General features: G+C 41.7%; 1 protein-coding gene across 2 annotated transcripts in view; it reads left to right on the forward strand.

The window, feature by feature from the left end:
• The window catches only part of pex1 (peroxisomal biogenesis factor 1), a 119,458-nt gene that overhangs the window by 1,579 nt on the left and 92,229 nt on the right, over positions 1-25,650 (forward strand). For both annotated transcript variants that reach the window (XR_011593346.1, XM_070880922.1), the window contains exons 2-9: positions 5,342-5,488; positions 9,552-9,635; positions 10,191-10,305; positions 13,114-13,880; positions 15,165-15,284; positions 16,157-16,280; positions 22,378-22,487; positions 23,374-23,468. Coding sequence is in view for 1 of the 2 variants with exons in the window: in XM_070880922.1 (XP_070737023.1) it covers positions 5,342-5,488; positions 9,552-9,635; positions 10,191-10,305; positions 13,114-13,880; positions 15,165-15,284; positions 16,157-16,280; positions 22,378-22,487; positions 23,374-23,468 (1,562 nt within the window). In the remaining variant the exon portion in view is untranslated. The remainder of the gene's footprint in view (positions 1-5,341; positions 5,489-9,551; positions 9,636-10,190; positions 10,306-13,113; positions 13,881-15,164; positions 15,285-16,156; positions 16,281-22,377; positions 22,488-23,373; positions 23,469-25,650) is intronic.

Raw genomic sequence — 25,650 nt, forward strand, 5'->3', positions numbered from 1 at the left:
CCCCCGCACCGGGCCCCCGCACCCTAGTATTTGAACTTAGTTCCAAATTACATTTCCTTTCCAATATCAACCAGAAAGTTTGAGATCCCTGAAGTGCACATGGAAGAAACTATGAGTTTTAATCGAATTTGGGTCTTTACAAGGCAGATTGAGTCCATATGGGAAGGGCTAAGAACTAAAGGATAACTATCCTTCAAAAGAAACCAGTTTTGAGTATTGAAACTGTCTGGGGTATTGAAGCTAAAACAAATTGTCTGGGGAATTGTGTAAACTTGAAAACCCTTCTCCCGGGAGACATTAACATAGCAACAATCAACCCAGAGATAGCCAGCTATCAACCTGAGCAAGAAACCAATCCAGCATATACATAATGACAATGGCACATCCAGCCCGCATGGAAAACCCAGGCCTAGGCAGACATTACAAATACCAAAGCTAATTTTTCCCCATCAAGAAACAAATTTAAAAGAATGACACATCTGAGACAGGTTAACATTAATGGGCCCGCCAAAATATGACAGAGATATCAAGCCTGCCAAAAATTAATACACACAATACATTTCCAACTTTATTACTGTTACCCCATAATATATACTCCAATGTTATATCCTGGTAAATAATGATGGATTACTACTTGATCAAACTTGTACTGTTTCAGTTGTAATTAAATCTTCCTTCGTAGATGTAGCAAACTGCATTGTCTGAATTTATAGAAAAAGTCTGCTGATTATTTTGGGGTTGCTGGGGTATAAATGGTGAATCAGTATTTGTTGCTGTGGGGATCATATAACTACATTTATTGAGTGAAAATACCACACTAGCAATAGATTGTATTAGTCATCAATTACAAATTTGTCTTCAAGAAAGAGAACTTGCATTCATATTGTGCCTTTCATGACCTCGGGATGTCCCAAAATGCTTTACAGCCATTGAGATACTTTGAAGTGTTTTCAGTGTTGTATTGTAGGAAAAGTGGCAGCCAAAATTGTGCACAGCAAGGTCCTACAAACAACAATGTAATAATGACAAGATAATCTGTTTTAGTGATATTGGTTGAGGGATAAATGTTGGCCAGGACAGAAGGTACTAGGTTTAAGCCCAGCATTGTAGGGGCTGAGGGAGTACTGTGTTGTTCAGAGGTGCCATCCATCCTCCGAGTTGGATAGCTCACTAGTTGATCTTGGGCCGGTTTGCATTAACGTCCTGTCCCTTGCTGTTCCAGTTTTCCTGGACACTCCTGATAATTTATTTAACTTGGAAAGCTTATTAAGGAGGGAGACCCTACTCAAATGATTTTTATGCCAGAAATATCTGATATGACTGTTATTTTCTTGTATAAAATGGAAAAATACTTTGAACATAACATAAAAATGAGGAGCACGAGTAGGCCATACTGCCACTCAAGCTTGCTCCGCCATTCAATAAGATCATGGCTGATCTTCGACCTCAACTCCACCGTCCCGCCCGATCTCCATAAACCCTTGATTCCCCTAGAGGCCAAAAATCTATGTATTTCAACCATGAATATGCTCAATGACTGAGCATCTGCAGTTCTTTGGGGTAGAGAATTCCAACGATTCACAATCCTCTAAGTGAAGAAATTCCTCATCTCAGTCTTTAATGGCCGACCCTTTATCCTGAGACTGTGCCACTAGTTCTAGACTCTCCAGCCAGGGGAAACAGCCTTTCGGCATCTACCCTGTCAATCCCCCTCAGAATCTTATGTTTCAATGAGATCACCTTCATTCTTCTAAACTCCAGGGTGTATTGGTCCAATCTACGCAATCTCTCCTCATAGGCTAACCCTCTCATTCCCAGAAATCAATCTAGTGAACCTTTGTTGCACCACCAAGTATGTCCTTCCTCAGATAAGGAGACCAAAATGCTGCACAGTACTTCAGGTGTGGTCTCACCAAAGCCCTGTACAATTGCAGCAAGACTTCCTTACTCTTGTACTCCAACTCCCTTGTAATAAAGGCCAACAAAAAATTGCTCTTTCCCCAACTCTACACTTTCTTTTATCTTTGAATTTTTTTAATAACTGTGCTAACTATTGCGGAATCCAAGTTCAGAAATCATTATAAACTAGAGGATGGGTGTAAAGGGAAAAGAAAGACTTGCATTTATATAGCACCTTTCACGACCTCAGGACGTCCCAAAGCGCTTTACAGCCAATGAAGTACTTTTTTTGAAGTGTAGTCACTGTTGTAATGTAGGAAACACGGCAACTAATTTGCACACCGCAAGCTCCCACAAACAGAAATGAGAAATTGACCAGATAATTTTTTTTAACAAAGCGATGTTGACTGAGGGATAAATAATGGCCCAGGACTCTGCAGAGAAGTCCCCTGCTCTACTTCCAGTAGGGGCTGTGGCATCTTTTATGTCCACCTGAGGGCAGAGGGGGCTTCGGTTTAAACGTCCGAAAGAGAGCTCGATACGTGGCTCATCCATCCACATGGCTCTTCTTCAAGAGCGAGCCTCGCCATTGACCGTTGTTCTAGCTGTTAGACCATTGGGGGGGGGGGAGATGAATGTTCAGCCAAGCCCCATCCTATAATGACATTTATCCACATGCACCTTCCAACAAAACTACCAAACAATGAACAAGAAGGGGGGACTGGAATACTGGAATTTATGTTATACCTGTATAAAGCTTTGGTTAGACCCCATTTAGAGTACTGCATTCAGTTCTGGGTATCACACCGCTGTGGATGCAGCGCTGATTCACCAGAATGGTACCGGGGCTAAAAGGGTTAAATTATGAGGACAGGTTGAGTAGACTTGGCTTGTATTCCCTTGAATTTAGAAGATTAAGGGGTGATCAAATTGATGTGTTTAAGATAATTAAAGGACTTGATAGGTTAGATAGAGAGAAAATACTTCCTCTTGTGGGAATCCAGACAAGTGGCATAACCTTAAAATTAGAGCGAGGCTGTTCAAGGGTGATGCCAGGAAGCATTTCTTCATGCAAAGGGTAGTGGAAATTGGGAACTCTCTTGCATCAAAAAACTGTTGAAGCTAGGTCAATTGAAAATTTGAAAACTGAGATTGATGAGATTTTTTTTAGGCAAGGGTATTAATGGTTACGGAACCAAGGCAAGTACGTGGAGTTGAGGCACAGATCAGCCATGATCTAATTGAATGGCGGAACAGGCTCGAGGGGTTGAATGGCTTATTCTTGTTCCAGTATTCCTAGTACACCTATGATTTATGTATTGTTACTGATACCATGTTGGAGAGCTGAGAGTGGACAAGATGGATTTGTTCCTGCTTACACAATGTTTTTATTTGGTGAAAACAAAGCTCTGTTCATGTTGACCTAACTGTGTGCAGAGACCCCTGCTTATTGATCTTCAATTACGGGTGAGATTTTTAGATGCTCTTTTATAGTTTTTAGTAAGAATTTAGGCAATGTACTAAACTGCCTTTTCACAATTAAAGTTTAAAATTCTACTAGGCTAAAGCTGAAGGAGTATGAAATTCATGTGATCTTGGGCTACTAGAAAATTGGTGAATCAGTAACTAGTCATTGAGATTAAAGCAATGTTGTACTGGTCATCTTGACTTAGTACAACATGAAAACCCCATCACACCAGATCTAGCTGGGTATATAACTACTATTCTGTGTGGGGAACCCTTGTCCTAACTTCTGAATGACTGTGACAGCTAATGAAAGGAAAGTGGTGATAGCTTTACAGAAAATGTTTGACTATTAGTACACAGCAACAGAAATTTGTTGATCTATCAGACCTCTTGTGATTCCCTCTAGGGGATCTTAAAATGAGAGCCCGGCTGTGCAGGGGTGATGTCCGAAAGCATTTCTTCACACAAAGGATAGTGGAAATCGGGAACTCTCCACTAGGGTACAGGGATCCAAGTTTGAAAAATCCAGCAATATATTGTTGAAACATTCATGAAAGAACATTATTGTATAATGACACACTCTTACCTTTTAAGCACAAGTCACTGGTAAATGAATTTTCCTCCAAATTTTGAAAAACAAGCTTTATTTGGAACTGTTCCCAACTATATTCACAGCCAAATTCTACTGAATTAGATGTTTGAAGGTTATTGTAAAAGAAAAATGACTTTAAAGATATTCCATCCAGTATACAGTGTTTTATTTTGATGATTTGGTTTTAAATTAACAAAGTCAAAAGGCAAACTTTAATATTTAGCACATTTGGTAAACAAAAATGGGTATGAAGTAGCTTTAATATAAAGCTTCTAGGCAATGCAGTTTAGTACAGGCAACTTTCGATTATCCGCACACCGATGCAACGGGAAATTGTAACGGCATTTAAAATTCCGTTTTGTGTGACGTCACTTTGAAACTCTGATGTTCCTTTCAAATGTTGCCTGTTGAGCCTTGCTTTTAAGCGCTCTGCCTTGCCTCAGCTCCCGCTGCTGCTCGCACACAGGTCCACAGCCTCTCATAATTCATTAAAATGCCATAAACAGTTACAGGAAGTAATCAACAAGCCTAATGATCTTTAGATCTAGAGGACTAGAATTCAAAGGTTAGAAGATATACTACAGCTATTGGTTAGAGCACACCTGCAGTACTGTAAGCATTAACTGTAATGTCAACTCGCTCTAATGGAGAAATCGTTTACCCGGCATAGCCCAATCCCCGAGGGACCCACCCGGATAATCGAGAGTTGCCTGTAAATTATTTAAAGCTAGACATACACGTTCAGAATTGCCCACAAGGTGGGGTTAGTGATTATAAATGAGTTGTAGAAAAATATCTTGAGCGATAGTTGACACTGACACCTGAAACTTTTGCTGGAGTTCTCCCACCATAACACAGTTCATAGAAACCCCAGAGAAATGGTGTGAATACCTATTTCTCTGGAGGTTCTGCTGAAGTTATGGCAGAAGATTGGGAGAACCTCCATGGAAATTCTACCCAACAACATTTTTGTTTTGTAAGTATTTAAGCGCCTTTGGACTTTTTTCTATGTTAAAAATGCTATGTAAATTCATGTTTCTGTTGTATTTCACTTTATAGTCTTTCTCTGCCATGTACCATCTCTATCTAAGGGGGCCGGTCAGTATCTTTGTTCCTTGCCACTACCAGTACTCTGTCTTGCTGCTAGAAGTGCACATGAGTAACCAGGAAATACTTGCTTAATTTTGACATCACAATGGCTAGGCTGAGATTTTTTATGGATGTAAAGATGTGGCTTATTCCAAGACACAGCTGGTGGAATTCTCATGCTGTACAACTGTGTTGTTCTTTGTGGTGATTATATATTGAGAATTCATACCATTTAGTTTTCTATCAATACAATGCTTATATAATTACTTGTACATCTTTCTCTACAATGTTTAGTGCCAACCAATTGAATTATCCTGGGGTCTTCAGCAGTCAGCATTCCTAAGTTGGGTAGGACGCAGATATACTGGATTTGAAGGAGAAAACATTGCAGAGATCAATAGACAACTGGGAGAAAAACTTGGGGTCAAAGATGGAGAACAGGTCTGTAAAGCAGTGACTTTCCTACTTAAATGTTTCAAACCTCGTTTAGTAATCATTAAGTTAAAGACAGGTCTGAATTGGTATTCCCTGGACTGTCTATCTTTTCCATTTTGCATGTAATATTTTACCTTATTAGTTCTTCTTATAATCTCTTTGGTTCAACTCATTATTATTGAAAATATTTTACCCCTTGTTTTTTTTAAGACTCTTTCATACTCCAACCTTTCGATCTTCTTACCCATAACTTTCCATAGCATTGACTTCAATTTTTCCACAATTATCTTGTCTCCACATTTTGTGTTTATCCCCACCAGATCGTAGACTGTTTTCCATCTGCAACATTCTACTGATACAGTAGCCACTCCTGTGGCCTCAAATCTTATGGGTCGCAAGCTTAAATGCACATTGTGATTAACTAGCTTGACTGTTCATTGCCAGGTCTTTCTTGACCACATCACATAGTACTATTGTTCTAACTCCATAAGAACATAAGAAATAGGAGCAGGCCATATGGCCCCTTGAGCCTGCTCCGCCATTTAATACGAACATGGCTGATCCGATCATGGACTCAGGTCCACTTTCCTGCCCGCTCCCCATAACCCCTTATTCCCTTTATTGGTTAAGAAACTGTCTACCTCTGTCTTAAATTTATTCAATGACCCAGCTTCCACAGCTCTCTGAGGCAGCAAATGCCACAGATTTACAATCCTCAGAGAAGAAATTTCTCCTCATCTCAGTTGTAAATGGATGGCCCCTTATTCTGAGACGATGTCTCCTAGTTTTAGTTTCCCCTGTGAATGGAAATATCCTCTCTATATCCACCTTGTCGAGCCCCCTCATTATCTTATATGTTTCGATAAGATCACCTCTCATTCTTCTGAACTCCAATGGGTATAGGCCCAACTTACTCAATCTATCTTCATGTCAACCCCCTCTTCTCCGGAATCAACCGAGTGAACCTTCTCTGAACAGCCTCCAATGCAAGTATATCCTTCCTTTAATACAGCGACCAAAACTGTATGCAATACTCCAGGTGTGGCCTCACCAATACCTGTAGCAGGACTTCGCTGCTTTTATACTCTGTCCCCCTTACAATAAAGGCCGACATTCCATTTGCCTTCCTGATTACTTGCTGCACCTGCATACTCACTTTTTGTGTTTCATGCACAAGGATCCCCAGGTCCCTCTCTGCTGCAGTACTTGCAATTTTTCTCCATTTAAATTCTAATTCGCTTTTCTATTTTTTCTGCCAAAGTGGATAACCTCACATTTTCCCAAATTATACACCATCTGCCAAATTTTTCGCCACTCACTTAGTCTATCTATATCCCTTTGCAGATTTTTTTGTGTCCTCACAATTTGCTTTCCCACCCATCTTTGTATCATCAGCAAACATGACTACATTATACTCGGTCCCTTCATCCAAGTCATTAATATAGATTGTAAATAGTTGAGGCCCCAGCACCGATCGCTGCGGCACCCCACTAGTTACTGTTTGCCAACTGGAAAATGTCCCATTTATCCCAGTTCTCTTTTTCTGTTAGTTAGCCAATCCTCTATCCATGCTAATATATTACCCCCAACCCCGTGAACTTTTATCTTGTGCAGTAACCTTTTATGTGGCACCTTATCGAATGCCTTCTGGAAATCCAAATACACCACATCCACTGGTTCCCCCTTAGCCACCCTGCTCGTTACATCCTCAAAGAACTCCAGCAAATTTGTCAAACATGATTTCCCTTTCATAAAACCATGCTGATTCTGCTTGATTGAATTATGTTTTTCCAAATGTCCCGCAACTGCTTCCTTAATAATGGTCTCCGCATTTTCCCAATGGCGGACGTTAGGCTAACTGTTCTATAGTTTCCTGCTTTTTGTCTGCCTCCTTTTTTAAATAGGGGCGTTACATTTATGGTTTTCCAATCTGCTGGGGCCGCCCCAGAATCCAGGGACTTTTGGTAGATTACAACCAATGCATCCACTATCTCTGCAGCCACTTTTTTAAGACCCGAGCATGTAAGCCATCAGGTCCCGGGGACTTGTCTGCCTTTAGTCCCATTATTTTACTGAGTACTACTTCTTTAGTGATAGTGATTGTATTAAGTTCCTCCCTCCCTATAGCCCATTGATTATTCACTATTGGGATAATTTTAGTGTCTTCTACTGTGAAAAACGATACAAAATATTTGTTCAACGTCTCTGCCATTTCACTGTTCTCCAATATTAATTCCCCAGTCTCATCCTCTAGGGGACCAACATTTACTTAAGCCACTCTTTTCCTTTTTATGTATCTATAGAAACTCTTACTATCTGTTTTTATATTCCGTGCTAGTTTACTATCTTCCCTCTATCATTTACCTAATCGTTCTTTGCTGGCTTTTAAAAGTTTCCCAATCCTCTGGCCTCCCACTAGTCTTGGCCACATTGTATGCCCTTGTTTTCAATTTGATACCATCCCTTATTTCCTTAATTAGCCACAGATGTTTATCCCTTCTCTTACAGTCTTTCCTTCTCATTGGGATATATTTTTGTTGAGAGTTATGAAATATCTCCTTAAATGTCTGCCATTGCTCTTCAACCATCCCATATTTTAATCTATCCTTCTCTAGTTTCTCTCTGATCTCCCTTCTTGACTTCTCTGCGTTCATCTTGTCCATAAGATCCACTTCCTGCTCCCACGACCATATTCCCACCAAACTGCTGACCACCCAACCTCCTTTTCTGGCTCCCATCTTAGCTGACATTGTTAACAGTTCTCTCTCCTCAGGTACTGTCCCTCTCTCTCCCTCAAATCTGCGGTCATCACCCTTCTCCTCAAAAAAAAAACTAACCCTTGATCCCTCCGTCGTTGCAAACTACTGCGCCATCTCCGACCTCCCTTTCCTCTCCAAAGTCCTTGAATGCGTTGTCGCCTCCCAAATCCGTGGCCATTTTTCCGACAACTCCATGTTTCCGCCCATGCCACAGTACTGAAACGACTCTCATCAAAGTCACAAATCACATTCCTTGTGACTGTGACAAAGATAAACTATCCCTCCTCGTCCTTTCTGACTTTGGCAGCCATGCCTTCTGTTGCTTAGGCCCTAAGCTCTGGAATTCCCTGCCCAAACCTCTTTTTCTTTCTTTAAGACACTCCTCAGAACCTACCTCTTGACCAAGCCTTCCCTAATTTCTCCTTTTGTGGCTCGGTGTCATATTTCTTGTTGTCTTACAATACTCTTGTGAAGCGTATTGGGACGTTTTACTAAGTTAAAGGCACTATATAAATACAAGTTGTTGTTGATGTACTCAGAGCTCCATCATTGGTCTTCTCCTCTGTCATCTACTGCTGCCCCTCAGTGATGGTACCCAGAAGCGTGTAGTCAGCTTCAATCTTCAATTCCAATGCTGTTGACACTATTTCTAATCACTTGTCAAACGTTAAGGCTTGGATCAAAGCTGTAAAACGTCAGCATCCTGCTTGACTCCATATTGAACTTCCTTTCCCAGATTCAATCTGTCATCAAGACTGCTTTTTATAATTTCCCAATATTGCCTGCTTTCACCCCTACCTCTCCATACTGCTGCCAAGATCCTAATCCATGCCTTCTCAAAATTTGGCTTCTCAAAAACATTGTCAGCCTCCACCTTCCACAAACTTAAACCTAGCTAGGATTTTGTAGCCCGGGCCCACTCCTTGTCTTTGTCCAGTTGCGTTAACTTCCCCCTCATCATGCTCAAATTCGTCCCTGGCCTTGACCCCTCCCCCAATTACACTCTCTCTCTGTTTATTTCTCTAACATCAGTCTATTTCTTCTTCACTACCTCCATTTAACCATTGACAATAGTTGTTTCATCCTGTGTGCTCCAACTTTCTGGAGCTCCCTTCCAAAATACCATTGCTTTGCCACCTTCTTTCCTGCTATCAAAAGCCTTTAACCCTCTGATCCTGTTTCCTCATTTTCTGTTTGGTGTCCATCTTTCTGTTATGTGCTCTGATCTGTACATGAGTGAATTATAAATGCATTATGCTTTTACTTTTGTGAAGAAGCAATTGTTTCATAATTTGTTTTCTGTAATTCAGGTATTTCTCAGGCCTTGTGCACAAGTCTCCTCCTGTCAACAAGCAGTGGTGGAACCTCTTTCACCTAATGACTGGGAAATATTGGTAATATATTATTTTCTTAACATCTACTTACAAATGATAATCTAATGTGTTTTTTTTAAAGACACAAGTATATCTTGCTTAGATGTATTCCACAATGTTCAAAGTTGGAGATTCACAGTGGATTTCTTCAGTTTGGGATCATTAAAAATACAGATATCTTAATATTGATCATTGTCATGAATTGGCTCTTTATTCAGACATGAATGGCCGCAATTGGAAGGACGTATGTATAATCGCAATAGTACTTCTCATAGTTCAAGTGGCTATAGTATGAAATTTCACAAACCTAGTGTTGTGCCTTAGTGAAATTCTAATGACAATATTGCACTTAGTACAAATGTTTACGGTGGCTAGAACCTATAATGAAAATGACTGCTAACTTAACATTTTATTTTTGTTTCTTTAAGTTTAAGTGAATTGAACTATTATTCATATTGTACTGTATTCTACAAAATAGAATATCTGGCTGGGTTTAATTTTTAAATTTATATGATGACTGTTTACAGTCAAGTAAAATACAGATAGTAATCCTAGACTCATGTAATTTTGTTGTAGGAGCTCCATAGTGCATCACTTGAAAGACATATTATGGACCAGATCAGAATAGTCTTTCCGGGAGGAGTATTTCCAATATGGGTAGAGAAACATACTGTGATATATATTGAAGTTGGTAAGTAAGTTGAAAGTAAGTTAATGAATAACAGTGTTGATTCATTATTTATATTCATGCACATTATCTCTAAGTAGCTGATATATTGATAGGAGTTACAAAGAAAAAGCAGATCTTCCATGGCATTGCTTGTGGTCGGTTCCTGCTTTCCAGGGCCAGAAGGTATTTTCCTGGGAGCAGGGCCTAACCAAATTTCTGGGAGTGAATTAGAAATGGAAGATGGGCTTAAAGCTAGGGCCTAAGAAATTGCCAGGAATGAGACAGAAATTGAGGGCCTAAACAAATGGCTAGGGTAGAATTGCACAGAGGAGCGAGGCATGGTTCAAAGATTAAGGGACAATTTCAGGAATGCTACAACAAGCTGTACTACAGTATGATGGGACATGGATCTGCACCTTTGAGCCCCACACTGTGAGCTCCTGATTTTAATTATGTCATTGTGGGCTTTTGCCAGGTGGCGGCCAAGTATTTTCTACGGGGAGAAGGAAAGAATTATCGCACCAATAATATTTTAATAGGGCCATCCTCGTTTTTATATGGAAGTTAGGATAGTCCTGCCTCCAAAAAGTATTCTTTTGCTTTATTTTGCTGGTGAAGGAAAAGCTGGGAAGACAACAAATAAAATTTTTCGATACATACAATAAGAAGTCTGCCGAGGGTTATGGATAAATGGGAGGTTGGCTGCAAATGACAACCATAACTGGCTAGCAATCATGTCATTGAACAGAGAGTTTGCAAATAGCTATTATAGAATCATAAAATAGTACAGCATAGAAGGAGGCTATTTGGCCCATCAAGTCTGCCTCAGCTCTTTCGAAGAGCAATCCAGTTAGTCTCACGCCCCTGCTCTTTCCCCATCACCCTGCAATTTTTTCTCCTTGAAGTATTTATCCACTTTCCTTTTGAAGGCTACTATTGAATCTGTATCCATCACCCCATTGGGCAGTGCATTCCAAATCCGAATCATTCGTTGTGTAAAAAATATTTTCCTCATGTCACCTCTGGTTCTTTTGCCAATCGCCTTAAATCTGTGCCCTCTCGTTATTGACTCGTTATAGTTACTCTATCAAAATCCTTCATGATTTTAAACGCCTCTACCAAATCTCTTCTTAATCTTCTCTGCTCCAAGGAGAACAACTCCAGTTTCTCTTCTCTATCCATGTAACTATAATCTCACATCCCTGGAACCATTCTCGTAAATCTCATCTTTACCCTCTCCAAAGCTTTCAAGTCCTTCCTAAAGTGTGGTGCCCAGAATTGGAATACATTCCATTTTTCGCTTTACCAGAAACATTAATTTGTTGGATCTCTATTAAGGGTTAGAGGGAGCTTCCTGTTTTTTTTGGGGAGGGGGAGGAGAGGCTGACTTTGTACCCTTTTTAAAGATCTATGCACCCCCGACCACTTTTCAATGATTTGTAGCCATAATGTGATTATCAGCTTGCTTTCAGAAAGTTGCACTCTGCTCAAATAAACCATGTCTGTCATCCTTCCCTGAAGGGAGGATTTAGATAAACTGGAGCTTATATTAAGTGCAGTCACTTGAAGGATGACAATACTGCACATTGGAGCTACAGTAGTAGGTTTTGAATTGCTTAGTTTTCTGCGCTCAGCATCTGTATATAATGGTACAACAGAGGTCAGATGTTTCCCGAGAGGAAAGACAGCTGTGGGTTGACCTCTTTGGGTCATTGTTCTGGATTTTTTCTTGATTAGTTATAGAGCACGGTCAATTGGAAGGCACACGATGGGTTTAAATTCTTCTGAGTTAGATATAAGTCGAGGTAACTGCCTTCATTCATCATCATCATAGGCAGTCCCTTGGAATCGAGGAAGACTTGCTTCCACTCCTGAAGTGAGTTCTTTGGTGGCTGAACAGTCCAATACAAGAGCCACAGACTCTGTCACAGATGGGATAGATAGTCGTTGAGGGAAGGGGTGGGTGGGACAGGTTTGCTGCCTGCGCTTGCTTTCTGCATGCTCTCGGCGTTGGGACTCGAAGTGCTCAGCCCCCTCCCTCATGCACTTCCTCCACTTAGGGGGTCTTTGGCCAGGGACTCCCAGGTGTCAGTGGGAATGTCGCACTTTATCAGGGAGGCTTTGAGGGTGTCCTTATAACGTTTCCGCTGCCCACCTTTGGCTCGTTTGCCGTGAAGGAGTTCCGCATAGAGCACTTGCTTTGGGAGTCTCGTATCTGGCATGCGAACTACGTGGCAGTGGTACTGCCTTCATTCAGTACCTGAATTTCTCCTTTGTGGAAAAATACTGTTGTGTTTTCGGAGTATGGGTGATTAAAAATAAAGATGTAACACTCTTTGAACACATAATTGCTTTGAAACTGGCTTTGTGGTAACACTCTTGCCTCTGAGTCAGGAGGTTGTGGTTTCAAGTCCCACTCCAGGGAATTGAGCACAAAATCTAGGCTAATACTCCAATGCATTACTGAGAAAATGCTGCACTGTTGGAGATGCCATCTTTCTGATGAGATGTTAAACTGAGGCCCCATCTTGCCTCTCAGGTGGCTGTAAAAGATCCCATGACACTATTTCGAAGAAGAGATGGGGAATTCTGCCAATATTTATACCTCAACCAACACCACCACAAACTGATTGTCTGATCATTATTACATTGCTATTTGTGGGACCTTGTGTGCAATTAGCTGCCGTCTTTTTTACATTACAACAGTGACTACACTTCAAAAGTATTTAATTGGCTGTAAAGCGCTTTGGGATGTCCTGAGGTCATGAAAGGTGCTATATAAATGCAAGTCTTTTACATCAGTTATATATCTTTCTTTTTCTGGTCTAGGTTCCTTAACGCCTGCTGTTGCATATGGAAGGTTAGAGCCCTTCACTGAACTCATTGTGTCACCTAAACTGCAGCAAATTGAAGGAAATTCTTTAACTGCTTCCTGTGTTGAAAGCAGTACTTTAAATAAAGAGCTTAACTCGGACAGTAACAAAATGCACAATAAATTAGCGAAGCCTAGGGTTGAGTATCCTTCCAAGAGGCGATATGATCAACATGGAATGAATGAACATGTAAGGGAAAATCAAGACTTTTCCAACAAAAGCATCATGTCAAATATATGGCATTTGATAAAAAATATATTCTCTGTAAATTCAGATGTCCCAGAACAACTTCCTTCCAAAGTTTTTGGCATAGACACTTATTTAAACACTGTTTCTAACTCCTTTGAAATAGACTCAATATTCAGAGTCTCCAAGAGATTTCTTTATAATTTAGAAGAACACAGTTCAACACCATCGAACCAAAGGCAGCCTGATACAGTTCATATCTTTCCTTGGCATCAAGCTGTGCTTGCGCTAAACAGCAGTGGTACTCAGATTATTTATGGGAAACTGACGAAGCTTTTGTCATGTAGACAACAAAAAGAAATATCCAAGCAAGATCTACAAACAGAGAAGAAAAATGTAGTCTGTGATGGAAGTGGCACAAAAACCAGAGTTTGCAAAATAGAAGAAAATGAGTCCTGCATAGTTAAAATAATCGCTCATGGGTGTGAACATTTAAAATGTATTAAGTCCACAGGTTTTCACAGTGGAAAAGTTTGGGTTAGTATTGCATGTTGAAAATTGTGTTACAATGTTTGTATCAGTTTGTGTCTGGATTTACCAAACCATGCTTAAATAGGCGTTCTACAAAATGCTAGATCCTAGTAAAGTAGCTTGGAATAATTCTGTTCTATAAAAAGCTTTACTTTGTATACTATGGCTATAAAACCTTACTCATTTTATGTAATTAAATATGAGTAGTACAGCATCAATTTCATTTTTTCAATTACCACTATTTGATTAATAAATTAATTGTTATTTAAATTATAATAACTTCCCTTTTTTCTTGTTGGCTTCTTTGCTCCATGTGGTCTTTTATAAAGCACAGGACAGGACGGTCTTGTCCACAGACCTCATGAATATCATCAATACTGCAGTCTATTACGTGACAAAAGATTAACTTTGTGTCAGCTTGGCTCAGTTGACAGCACTATTCCCTTTGGGATCAAAGGTTGTGGATTTGAACCCCACCCCATCATTTGAGTTCATAATTTAGTGCAGTAATCAGAGAAAGCTGCATTGTTAGATGTCTGGGTCTCTGGTCGCACTCACCTGTTCAGTTGCTACGAGGTCCCATAACACTTCTGAAGAGGAGTGCAGAGTTTTGATGCCTTCACCATCATTCCTCCCTCATTCAGCACCATCAAGTCATTTGGCCCATTGTTGGTTCTAAATTGTGCTGCATTTGCTAACATAAGTCACTACATTTCAAAAATAATTTGTTTGAGGGATTTGAAATGTTTTGACATAAGATGATATACAAATGTAAATACTTTATATCATCTCTTTCCCCACTCTCGACCCCAAGACGGGGTATTGATTTTTGGAACTGGCCCTGTAAACCTATCTGAATTACTGAGTTCGAATGTCAGTCACAGCTGGTACATGAATCCATTTTAGAAACGGCATTGAACTGCTAAATTTAGAGTTAAAATTATATAAATATACTTGTTTAGAAAATGCATTCCATTATGAAATGTTCTTTGGCTCTTTTTCCAGAATATTTGGCATTATAACTATACTCCAAAGATAAGTTTGGTTATATAATGTTTCAATTACGTAAAGTTTCTCCTCCTGAATGCACCTAAGGACATTTAGAACTTGAACATTCTAAACTAGAATATACCAATCACATAATATAGAAATGGAAATGGGAAAACAATTATCAGTTGTATAATGGCCTGTAAAATGAGTATTTTACAGATTATATAAAGGAAATAATTACCAACCATAATGATATGCTACAACATTTTGCTGTTTGTTTCACTATCTGTTTCTTATCAGATTCCAGATAGATTGAGAAGGAAGTTGAATGTGGAAGCATCTGCTGCAGTCAGGATAAATTCATTAAAATTAGATCCTTCCTTTCCGACCAGTATTCAGTTGCAACCCTTACAAACACTGGTGAGTGTTGTCATGTAGCAAAGAAAAAAAATAAGTATTTTACTTCCTACTAGAGAGAAAAATGCGATCTGCTTCTTCCATCCGCCTCATTGGCCAAGTGAGTGGGTAAGAAGATGACCTACTCCCAGGACCCTGCTGTTTCTATTCTTGAGCCAGTACTAGGGGCATTGGATTCCTTCCCTCACGATGAGGAATTTACAGACTAATTACCTACAAGCGACTTTTTGAAAAGAAAATTAATTATATATTGTGCACATTATCACTGTTATAACCAAAATTATAACCCCAATCTCAGTTGCTGGTAGGTCTATATACAAGACCAGATTTAGCCATTTTTATGTAGGTTTGTGTCGCTTTACTCTATGTTGAATTGTGAATTTGTTTGTTTTTTGGATGTTCAACTAAGGCTGCATTTACTTTGCAATGTATTCAGTCTATTTTGTAAGTAGCCCAAAATGTTATATGGTTCTTCTTCTGGCAATGATGAAAACTTTGCAGGTAAAGTGGGAACTGAGACTACATGAAGACATGTTGCAGTGAGTAATCTTAAGATTAGAGCACAGATAATGAGTCTGATTGGGAAAATCAGTGAACTTATTTTTTTAATTTTAAATATTTTAAAAGGGCGCATGTACATTGCGGGGTATAATTCAGATAAATACTCAAGGTTAAGACCTTTGCAGGGTTTTAGCCTTAAATTTGAAAAATTTCTGAGGCACGTTGTCAGTAAATTTAACATACCATTAAAAAGGTTCTGTATATTTAACAAAATGATACAAATTAAAATTAAATGATTTAACTTGAGTTTTAATATTCAAATATACTCTTTAGAAACCTGTGGGCTCAAAAATAAATATTTTCCTTTTGTTCAGCCACAGGAAATTAAAGAAGATGATATTAAATCCTCCTTCCTTTCCTGGATAAGTGTTGTGAGCTCTGAGGATTCACCATATTTTGCAGCATTATCAAATCTTGTACAAATACCGATTGCTGAACGTAAGTGATGAATGTTGGACCTGCGTTAATTTGGGGTTCTAGTGAGTTTGCAAATTACTTTTGTACTAATTACATTAATCTTCTAGTAGTAATTGGCTAGTAGGAAAATATGCTACTGTAACAATGAAAACCAATCTGGTTGCGAGTTGCTGTTTATGATGGTTTCTTCTCTTAGACGGTTCCCCGGAGTCGAGGATGACTTGCTTTCACACTAATATGAGTTCTAAGGTGACTGATGAGACCAATGAGGGTTCTACAGTCGTTGTCACAGGTGGGGCAGGTGGTGGTTGCAGGGATGGTTGGGTGGGGTGCTTGATTTTTCGTACGTTTCTTCCGTTGTTTGTACTTGGCTTCCACGTGCTCCCGACGAAGAGACTTAAAGTGTTCGGTGCCTTCTCGAATGTTTCTCTTCCACTTTGAGCGGTCTTGGGCCAGGGATTCCCAAGTGTCGGTGGGGATGTTGCACTTTTTCCAAGGAGGATTTGAGGGTGTCCTTGAAGCGTTTTCTCGACCCTCCTGGGGCTCGTTTGCAGTGTCGGAGCTCGGAGTAGTGCGCTTGTTTCGGGGGTTTAGTGTCGAACTTGAGGACAATGTGGCCCATCCATCGGAGCTGGTCGAGTGTGGTCAATGCTTCAATGCTGGGGATGGTGGCCTGAGCGAGATCACTGACGTTGGTGCACCTATCCTGCCAATGGATTCACAGGATTTTGTGGCGGCAGTGTCGGTAGTACTTCTCCAGAGCTTTGAGGTACCTACTGTGCATCATCATCATCATCATCATAGCCAGTCCCTCGGAATCGAGGAAGACTTGCTTCCACTCCTAAAGTGAGTTCTTTGGTGGCTGAACAGTCCAATACGAGAGCCACAGACCCTGTCACAGGTGGGACAGATATTTGTCGGGGGAACAGGGGGGGGGTGGGACTCATTTACCATAAGCTCCTTCCGTTGCCCACGCCTGACCTCTTCACGCTCGCGGCGTTGAAATTCGAAGAGCTCAACGCCCTCCCGGATGCACTTTCTCCACCTCGGGCGGTCTTTGGCCAGGGACTCCCAGATGTCAGTGGTGATGTTGCACTTCACCAGGGAGGCTTTGAGGGTGTCCTTGTAACGTTTCCACTGCCCACCTTTGGCTCGTTTGCCGTGAAGGAGCTCCGCATGGAGCAATTGCTTAGGGAGTCTCGTGTCTGGCATGCGAACTGTGTGGCCTGCCCAGCGAAGCTGATCGAGTGTGGTCAGTGCTTCAATGCTGGGGATGGGCAAGGGCACTGATGTTTGTGTGCCTGTCCTCCCAGGGGATTTGCAGGATCTTGCAGAGACATCGTTGGTGATATATCTCCAGCGACTTGATGTGCCTTCTGTACATTGTCCATGCCTCTGATCCATACAGGACGGCGCGTATTACTACAGCCCTGTAGACCATGAGCTTGGTGGTAGGTTTGAGGACCTGGTCTTCGAACACTCTTTTCCTCAGGCGGCCGAAGGCTGCACTGGTGCACTGGAGACGATGTTGAGTCTCCGCATCAATGTCTGCCTTTGTTGATAAGAGGCTCCCGAGGTATGGGAAGTGGCCCACGTTGTCGAGGGCCGCGCCGTGAATCTTGATGACTGGGGGACAGTGCTGTACGGCGAGGACAGGCTTGTGGAGGACCTTTGTCTTACGGATGTTGAGCATAAGGCCCATGCTTTCATATGCCTCAATGAATACATCGACTATATCCTGGTGTTAAGCCTCAGAATGTGCGCAGACGCAGGCGTCGTCCACGCACTGCAGCTCAACGACAGAGGTTGGGGTGATCTTGACCTGGCCTGGAGGCGGCGTAGGTTAAACAGCGTCCCACTGGTTCTGTAGTTTAGTACTACTCCAGCGGGGAGCTTGTTGACTGTGAGATGGAGCATGACAGCGTGGAAGATTGAGAAAAGGGTTGGACATAGTCCATGTCTCTGAGGCATATAGGAGAGCGAGTATCACTACTGCTCTGTAGACCATGAACTTGGTGCCGGTTTTGAGATCCTCGTCTTCGAACACTCTCTTCCTCAGGCGACCAAAGGCTACACTGGCACACTGAAGGCGGTGTAGGACTTAATCATCAATGTCTGTTCTTGTTGACAGTAGGCTCCCAAGGTATGGAAAGTGGTCCACATTATCCAAGGTCTCATTATGGATCTTGATACATCGGGGGGCAGTAGTCTGTGGCAGGGGCAGGTTGGTAGAGAACCTTTGTCTTATGGATGTCTAGTGTAAGGCCCAGACTCTCGTGTATGCTTCGGTGAAGATGTCGACGATGGTTTGGAGTTCGACCTCCAAGTGTGCACAAACACAAGCGTCGTCTGCATACTGTAATTTAATAAGAGGTTGGGACAACCTTGGATCTGGAGTGGAAGTGACTGGAGGTTGAACAATTTTCCGTTTGTCCTGTAGTTTAGCTCTACTCCAGCGGGAAGCTTGTTGAGGATGAGATGAAGCGTTGCAGCGAGGAAGATTGAGAAGAGCGTTGGTGCGATGACACAGCCTTGCTTGATACCGGTCTGCGCGTGTATTGGGTCTGTGGTGGATCAGTTGGTAATGATCACCGCTTGCATCGTGAAGCAGGCGGAGGATGGTGATCTATTTGAGGGCAACCGAATTTGAGAAGGACACTCCATAATGCCTCACGGTTGACAAGAGTCGAAGGCCTTTGTGAGATCAAAGAAGGCCATGTACAGAGGTTGATGCAGCTCCCTACATTTTTCTTGGATTTGGTGCGCAGTGAAGATCATGTCCATTGTGCCCCTTAGTGGGCGGAATCCGCATTGCGACGTGGGAGGAGCTCTTCAGCCACTGGGAGAAGATGGTTGAGGAGGCTACTTGCGATAACTTTCCCTGTAGCAGACGGTAGGGAAACTCCTCTGTAATTACCACAATCGGACGTGTCACCTTTCTTGAAGATGGTCACGATTACGACGTCACTGAAATCCCCTGGCAGGCTCTCCTCCTTCCATATGAGAGAGATAAGGTCATGGATTCACGCCAAGAATACTTCTCCGCCATGCTTTAGTACTTCGGCGGGTTTCCATCTGCTCCTGAGGCCTTGTTGTTCTTCAGTTGTCGGATGGCCTTTTCGACCTCATGCCGGAATGGAATTGTTCCTAGGTGGTGGTGGGTAGCATGCTGTGGGATGGAGTCAAGGACACTCGTGTCGAAGACAGAGTATTGGTTACGGAGATCTTCAAGGTGCTCCTTCCAGCGGGCAGTGACTGCCTCTCTGACTTTGATGAGCACCTCTCTGTTTTTGGCCCTCAGTCTTGACTGCACTAAAAAATCCACACATGTGGGCTAGTTATTTCCTGCACTTTTTCCATCCACCATCTGTTCTTTAGGTCACATTTTTTGTTGGACCTCGACCTTCAGTTGTCTGTATGTCTGTTTTCTTGCTCTCGAGTTGTGATGGTGTTTCCAATTCAAGAATGCCTTGCGTTTGCAGTTTATTAGCTCCTGGATCTTGGCCTTTATTGCAAAGGGGGATGGGGTATAAAAGCAGGGAAGTCTTGCTACAGCTATATAAGGTATTGGTGAGGCTACACCTGGAATGCTGCGTGCAGTTTTGGTTTCCATATTTACGAAAGGATATACTTGCTTTGGAGGCAGTTCAGAGAAGGTTCACTAGGTTGATTCCAGAGATGAGGAGGTTGACTTATGAGGAAAGATTGAGTAGGTTGGGCCTCTACTCATTGGAATTCAGAAGAATGAGAGGTGATCTTATCAAAACGTATAAGATTATGAGGGGGCTTGACAAGGTGGATGCAGAGAGGGTATTTCCACTGATGGGGGAGACTAGAACTGGAGGGCATGATCTTAGAATAATGGGCTGCCCATTTAAAACTGAGATGAGAAATTTCTTCTCTCAGAGGGTTGTAAATCTGTGGAATTCGCTGCCTCAGAGAGCTGTGGAAGCTGGGACATTGAATAAATTTAAGACAGATGTAGACAGTTTCTTAAACAATAAAGAGATAAGCGGTTATGGGGAGCGGGCAGGGAAGTGGAGCTGAGTCCATGATCAGATCAGCCATGATCTAGTTGAATGGCGGAGCAGGCTCAAGGGGCCGTATGGCCTACTCCTGTTCCTATTTCTTATGTTTTTATGTTCTCATCGAACCAGTCTTGATGTTTTCTGGTAGAATAGCCAAGAGTCTCTTCACAGGTGTTAATTATGGTGGACCTGAGGGCAGACCAAGCACTGTGGACACTCTGCGGCTCCGGTTCATTGGGAGTCATCGGGTTGGCTGTGAGGCAATGACTGAATCGAGCTTTCTTAGCAGGATCTTTGAATGCTCCAGCGTTGATTTTCCTGCGGCAACATTTCTGTTGCCACCGCTGTTTTGAGGCTACATTGATGGAGATAAAAGAGCGGATTGGGATGGTTTATTTGAATACTGAATGCTAATGATTGAATCGAATGACTGGCTTAAAGTTATTGCAGTTGTTATTACTGCTGATCATAATGTCCCATGATTCACAGGATTATTTATACATTGGGTATGCTACAAAACAATTATTTTAGATTGTAACAAAATCACTTTGTATTAAGCACAGACTATTGAAATAATGTATTCATTAAGTCTACAAATTTTATAGTCTTGTATTATTTTAAATTTTTCTGACCATCCTTTTTGAAGTGTGAGATAAGTAGGGTATTTTTGGGGTCGAGATGACATGCCTTATGATGGAAGATTAGATGCAAGTCAACTCTGGCACACTGAGCAATCTAATACTCGCGTCTATAGATCAAAGTATTTGAGGACACTACACTGTTGATGTTGGAAACTTTCAAATGTGGTGATGGGTTTCAGTGTATTTTCCAATACCCAGCTGACAAACAAAATTCTTATTTGTAACTTTGTTATATGATCGAATGTTGCTTGTTGCTTGTAAGCATTGTTTTGTCAAATTTTGATTGTGTTTGCAGTTTATTGTTTTTTCTTAAAGTGCAAAAGAACCAAAAAAATATAAAAGCAAAACCATGAAATGTTTTGATTTTTCCCAAAGTTTTACGGTTTAGGTGTGTTCATGAAGGTTTTCAGAATGTAATTGACCTGAAATTGCAGTCGGCGGCATAGCTAAGGTGTACGTCTCCAACCTCTGAACGAAATCTGCACTTGCCTGGCGTGAAGCCCCAAACAAAAACTTTGAAATGTTGCAGAGTTGTGCGCAGCGTAGTGGCCCAAGGATCCCAGGGACGCACCGTTGTGCATTAGCGTACCTGGGATCACGTGGAGCGGTGCTCCTTTCACTCACCAATCAGGAAACATAGAAAGCCCATTTGATTAAAAGCTTGAAAGGAAGATACAGGTTCATTGGAATCCAATCTTTCTTGCAAGCTTACATCCATACATTTCCATATATCTGTAAATGACTTGACAAAAAGTTGAAATCTATTTTGATCCCATAAACTTGATAACATTTTATTTATAATACATTAATGCAAAATCCGATCACCTCAGAATTGTGACGACAAAACCTTTTGTCAATGAAAGTAAATTGATAGAGTTTTAAAAACTGGCCATACAGCTTTCTTGGTTGCTATTCAATTTTGAAAAGAGAAGATTGACTCAGCAAGATTTAAACGATCTCATCCCTTAAATCGAGCCTTTTACAGTTGCATGGTAGGTTGTTTTATATGTTCGCTTTTAATTATTATAACCCTGAAATTGCAATGTTCTCATTCCTCTCTTCTCCCCCCCCCCCCCCCCCCCACACACGCACGTGCGTACACACACACTGTGTTTGTGTCTGTTTTCACCAGCCAAAAATTTTCCAGTATAATTGATGCGCAGTTAGTGGGAAATTAGCACAACATTTCGCCAGCAATGAGGATTTGAAAGTCACAGCAGATTATCATTCTATTCGGAACTTGACAGATCACAAGTTTGGGATTTTCGGGGAATCCCTAACTTGTGTTCAATTTCAAAGGTGGTATGACGGCGTACTCAGAGTGCGGCATCATACCGACCGTAAATTTGGGGATTATTATTGTGAATTTTTAGAAGTATGATTTTTCATTTGGTGTTCATACAAAAGATAGTATTTAGTTGATACTGAATCTATTATTTTGTGTTGCAGGAGAAATCGAGTTTATGTTGTTTGTAGAACAACTTGTAGGAAAGTCAAAAACTGAAGGGAATGAATGTTTTTTGCTGTATCCCTGTTTAGTTAAAGAGATTGATATACAGGTAAATATACTATAGCCTCATTATAAACCATTGTTTCTATAATGCTAAATGGGGAGGGATCACATTTATTTGATGCTAGAATCTAATGTAATTACATATTGCACCCGATGTAAATCAAACCCACCTACTGGTGCTGTTTGGGAAAAATGCAGATCTAGTGTTGGTGGCGATGACTTACGTGCCAAGACAATTTTCACCTATCTCCTTTTCATTACCTGCTCCTTCTCATCCTGGCTGCTGTGCTGTGCACTTGCATACAGAGGCAATTGTGCTGTTTGCTTAGGAAAAAAAAATGTATTAATGGTTCCCTGCATACTGGTATAAATGAGACCGCTCCATTAATCTGCCCGCACACAGTTATGATTATGTTATTAGCATTCTGCATGAACAAGGTATTAATTTAAAACTGCATTGTTGTTAATTCTCCATCTGATGGTTGCCTGTGAAGATCATTCAAGTGTTCCTCCGTCAAGGCTGCTTAAAACCTGCCTCTTTTGGTCACCCGTCTTAATATCTCTGTATATGGCTCTGTGTCCAATTTTGCTTGATAATCGCTCCTGTGAAGTGCCTTGGGACGTTTTACTACCTTAAAAGTGCTATATAAATGCAGATTGTTCTTCATTATTCTCTGTCACTACTGAGTTATTCACTGTATAAATATTTACTGTGTAAATATGATCTTGCCAGATCATTTGGTAGTTGGAAGTTATCTCTGGTTCTTTTTTAACTTGTAGTTTATTATTAATTATCACATTTATTGTACACTAATTAATGAAAACATGCAAAATGTTTCATCACTTTAGATGCATTGTTATACTTAAATTATATCTTGCCTTTTTTACAATTCAGTGGAATGACTAACTGTGTTGTGCTGTTTTCTGCAAAGGTGATTATGCATCCTCCAACAATAGACTCCAATTTGGTAAAGACTGTGGATGATATTGACCAAATTCTACCATTTTACAAATTGAGCTGTTTGGGGTAAGAAAATGATGCCTATTTATACAATAATCTTGTGTATATAAAACTACCGTGGAGTTTTAGGGCAGTGGCTCTTGGAAATGAAAGTAATCTTTTTGCGTTGATACAAACAGTTGAAAATTATTTTCAGTACCCCGCACCTGCATATGAGTGTCCAATTTTGTTCATTGCTTTGGCATTAGGGGCTCAATTTTCCCGGTCATTTGCGCTGTTTTTTTCAGAGCCCATAGGATGCTGGGGAGGAGGCCTTACCCATGTCGGGTATATAGAGACAGGCGTTCGTACCTGCACCTGAATGATGCAGATTGTCAGAAGGCTGTGTTTCTGCAAAGAAGTTGTAACTGAGATCTGTAACTGAGATCAAAGCCGACCTAGAAGCATCAGAAGGACTGCTTTGTCAGTTGAAGTGAAGGTTACAGCTGCACTTTCATTCTATGCCTCTGGCTCGTTTCAAGCTACAACTGGGGATGTGTGCGCCATCTCTCAACATGCAACACATGTCTGCATTCGCCAGGTGACAGCTGCACTGTATGCGCGGAGGAATGACTTCATAAAGTTCCCCCTTGACCAGCCAAGCAATGCATGACAGGGCTGTGGGCTGCTCCGGGATTGCTGGCTTCCCAAAGGTACATGGCTGCATTAATTGTACCCACATCCCCTTGCGAGCACCTTTGGAGGATTCTGAGATGTACAGGAACAGAAAAGGCTTCCACTCCATTAATGTACGGCTCGTGTGTGACGACTTGCATCGTTTCATGTCAGTCGCTGCAAGATATCCTGGGAGCACCCATGATGTGTTCATACTACGCGACAGCGTTATATCTGCCATGTTTCAGCAATAGCCAGAAGGGCAGAGCTGGCTACTGGAAGACAAAGGGTGCGGCCTCGCCACCTGGCTCATGATGCCCCTCCGGGTAACCCGGGCGTAAGCTGACAGTGTATACAACATATCGCACATTGCGACACGCAGCATCATAGAGAGGACCATTGGCATCTTGAAACAGCATTTTCAAGAGGCTACTTGCTGTACTCCCCTGAGATTTTCGGTCAGTTCACTGTTGTGTGCTGCATACTGCATAAGTTAGCCATCATGAGGCAGCAGCACCTGGTAGTGGAAGACCCACCTGTGGTGAGAGTGGCTGATGATAATGATGCGGGAGATGCAGATGACGAGCAGGAGGAGGAGGATGACGAGGACGAGCAAGCCATGCAAGTGCCTGAGGCCGGAGCACGATGGCGGAGGAGGGCGGGCCATCGTGTCCCTTTAACGATTGCACGAGCCTTGCGCCAGCAGCTCATCCCTGAATGCTTTACTATTGCCTGAGGGCTCAGTGACAACTATTCCACATGGACCATGTTTACTGTTTGGTGCTGTTCTGTAATGTTGTGTTGTGTTAATGGAACAAATGATGGAAATTATTCTTGTTTACTTCAAAAGTCGTTTTAATAATCGAACAAATAATGAAAATGATTCAGTTTTAATGTAAAAAATATATTTTATTCAAAAGTTTAACAAACCGTTCTTTTGGACTTAACTTCAATAAAATTATTCTTGTATCAAACTTTACTTTAAGATCACTTATAAACTTGTAAATTTACATAACTTACAAAAAACTTAATTTGAGAACAGTTACAACTGTAACACCAATAATAATAACTTTGTAGGCCTTGGCCGCGAGAGGCAGCGGGAGTTTGTGGTCGCTGAGGCGTGAGTCCAGGGAGCGGAGAGGCCTATAAAGGCCGCGAGAGGCAGCGGGAGTTCGTGGTGGCTGAGGCGTGAGTCCAGGGATCGGAGAGGCCTATAAAAGGCCGAGAGGGGCAGCGGGAGTTTGCGGTCGCTGAGGCGTGAGTCCAGGGATCGGAGAGGCCTATAAAAGGCCGCGAGAGGCAGCGGGAGTTCTTGGTCGCTGAGGCATGAGTCCAGGGATCGGAGAGGCCTACAAAGGCCGCGAGAGGCAGCGTGAGTTCGTGGTCGCTGAGGCGTGAGTCCAGGGATCGGAGAGGCCTATAAAAGGCCGCGAGAGGCAGCGGGAGTTCATGGTCGTTGAGGCACGAGTCCAGGGATCGGAGAGGCCTATAAAAGGCAGCGGGAGTTCGTGGTCGTTGAGGCATGAGTCCAGGGATCGGAGAGGCCTATAAAAGGCCGCGATCGGCAGCGGGAGTTCGTGGTCGCTGAGGCGTG

The sequence above is a fragment of the Pristiophorus japonicus genome, chromosome 5, assembly GCF_044704955.1.
Source record: "Pristiophorus japonicus isolate sPriJap1 chromosome 5, sPriJap1.hap1, whole genome shotgun sequence".
NCBI classification, from domain to species: domain Eukaryota; kingdom Metazoa; phylum Chordata; class Chondrichthyes; family Pristiophoridae; genus Pristiophorus; species Pristiophorus japonicus.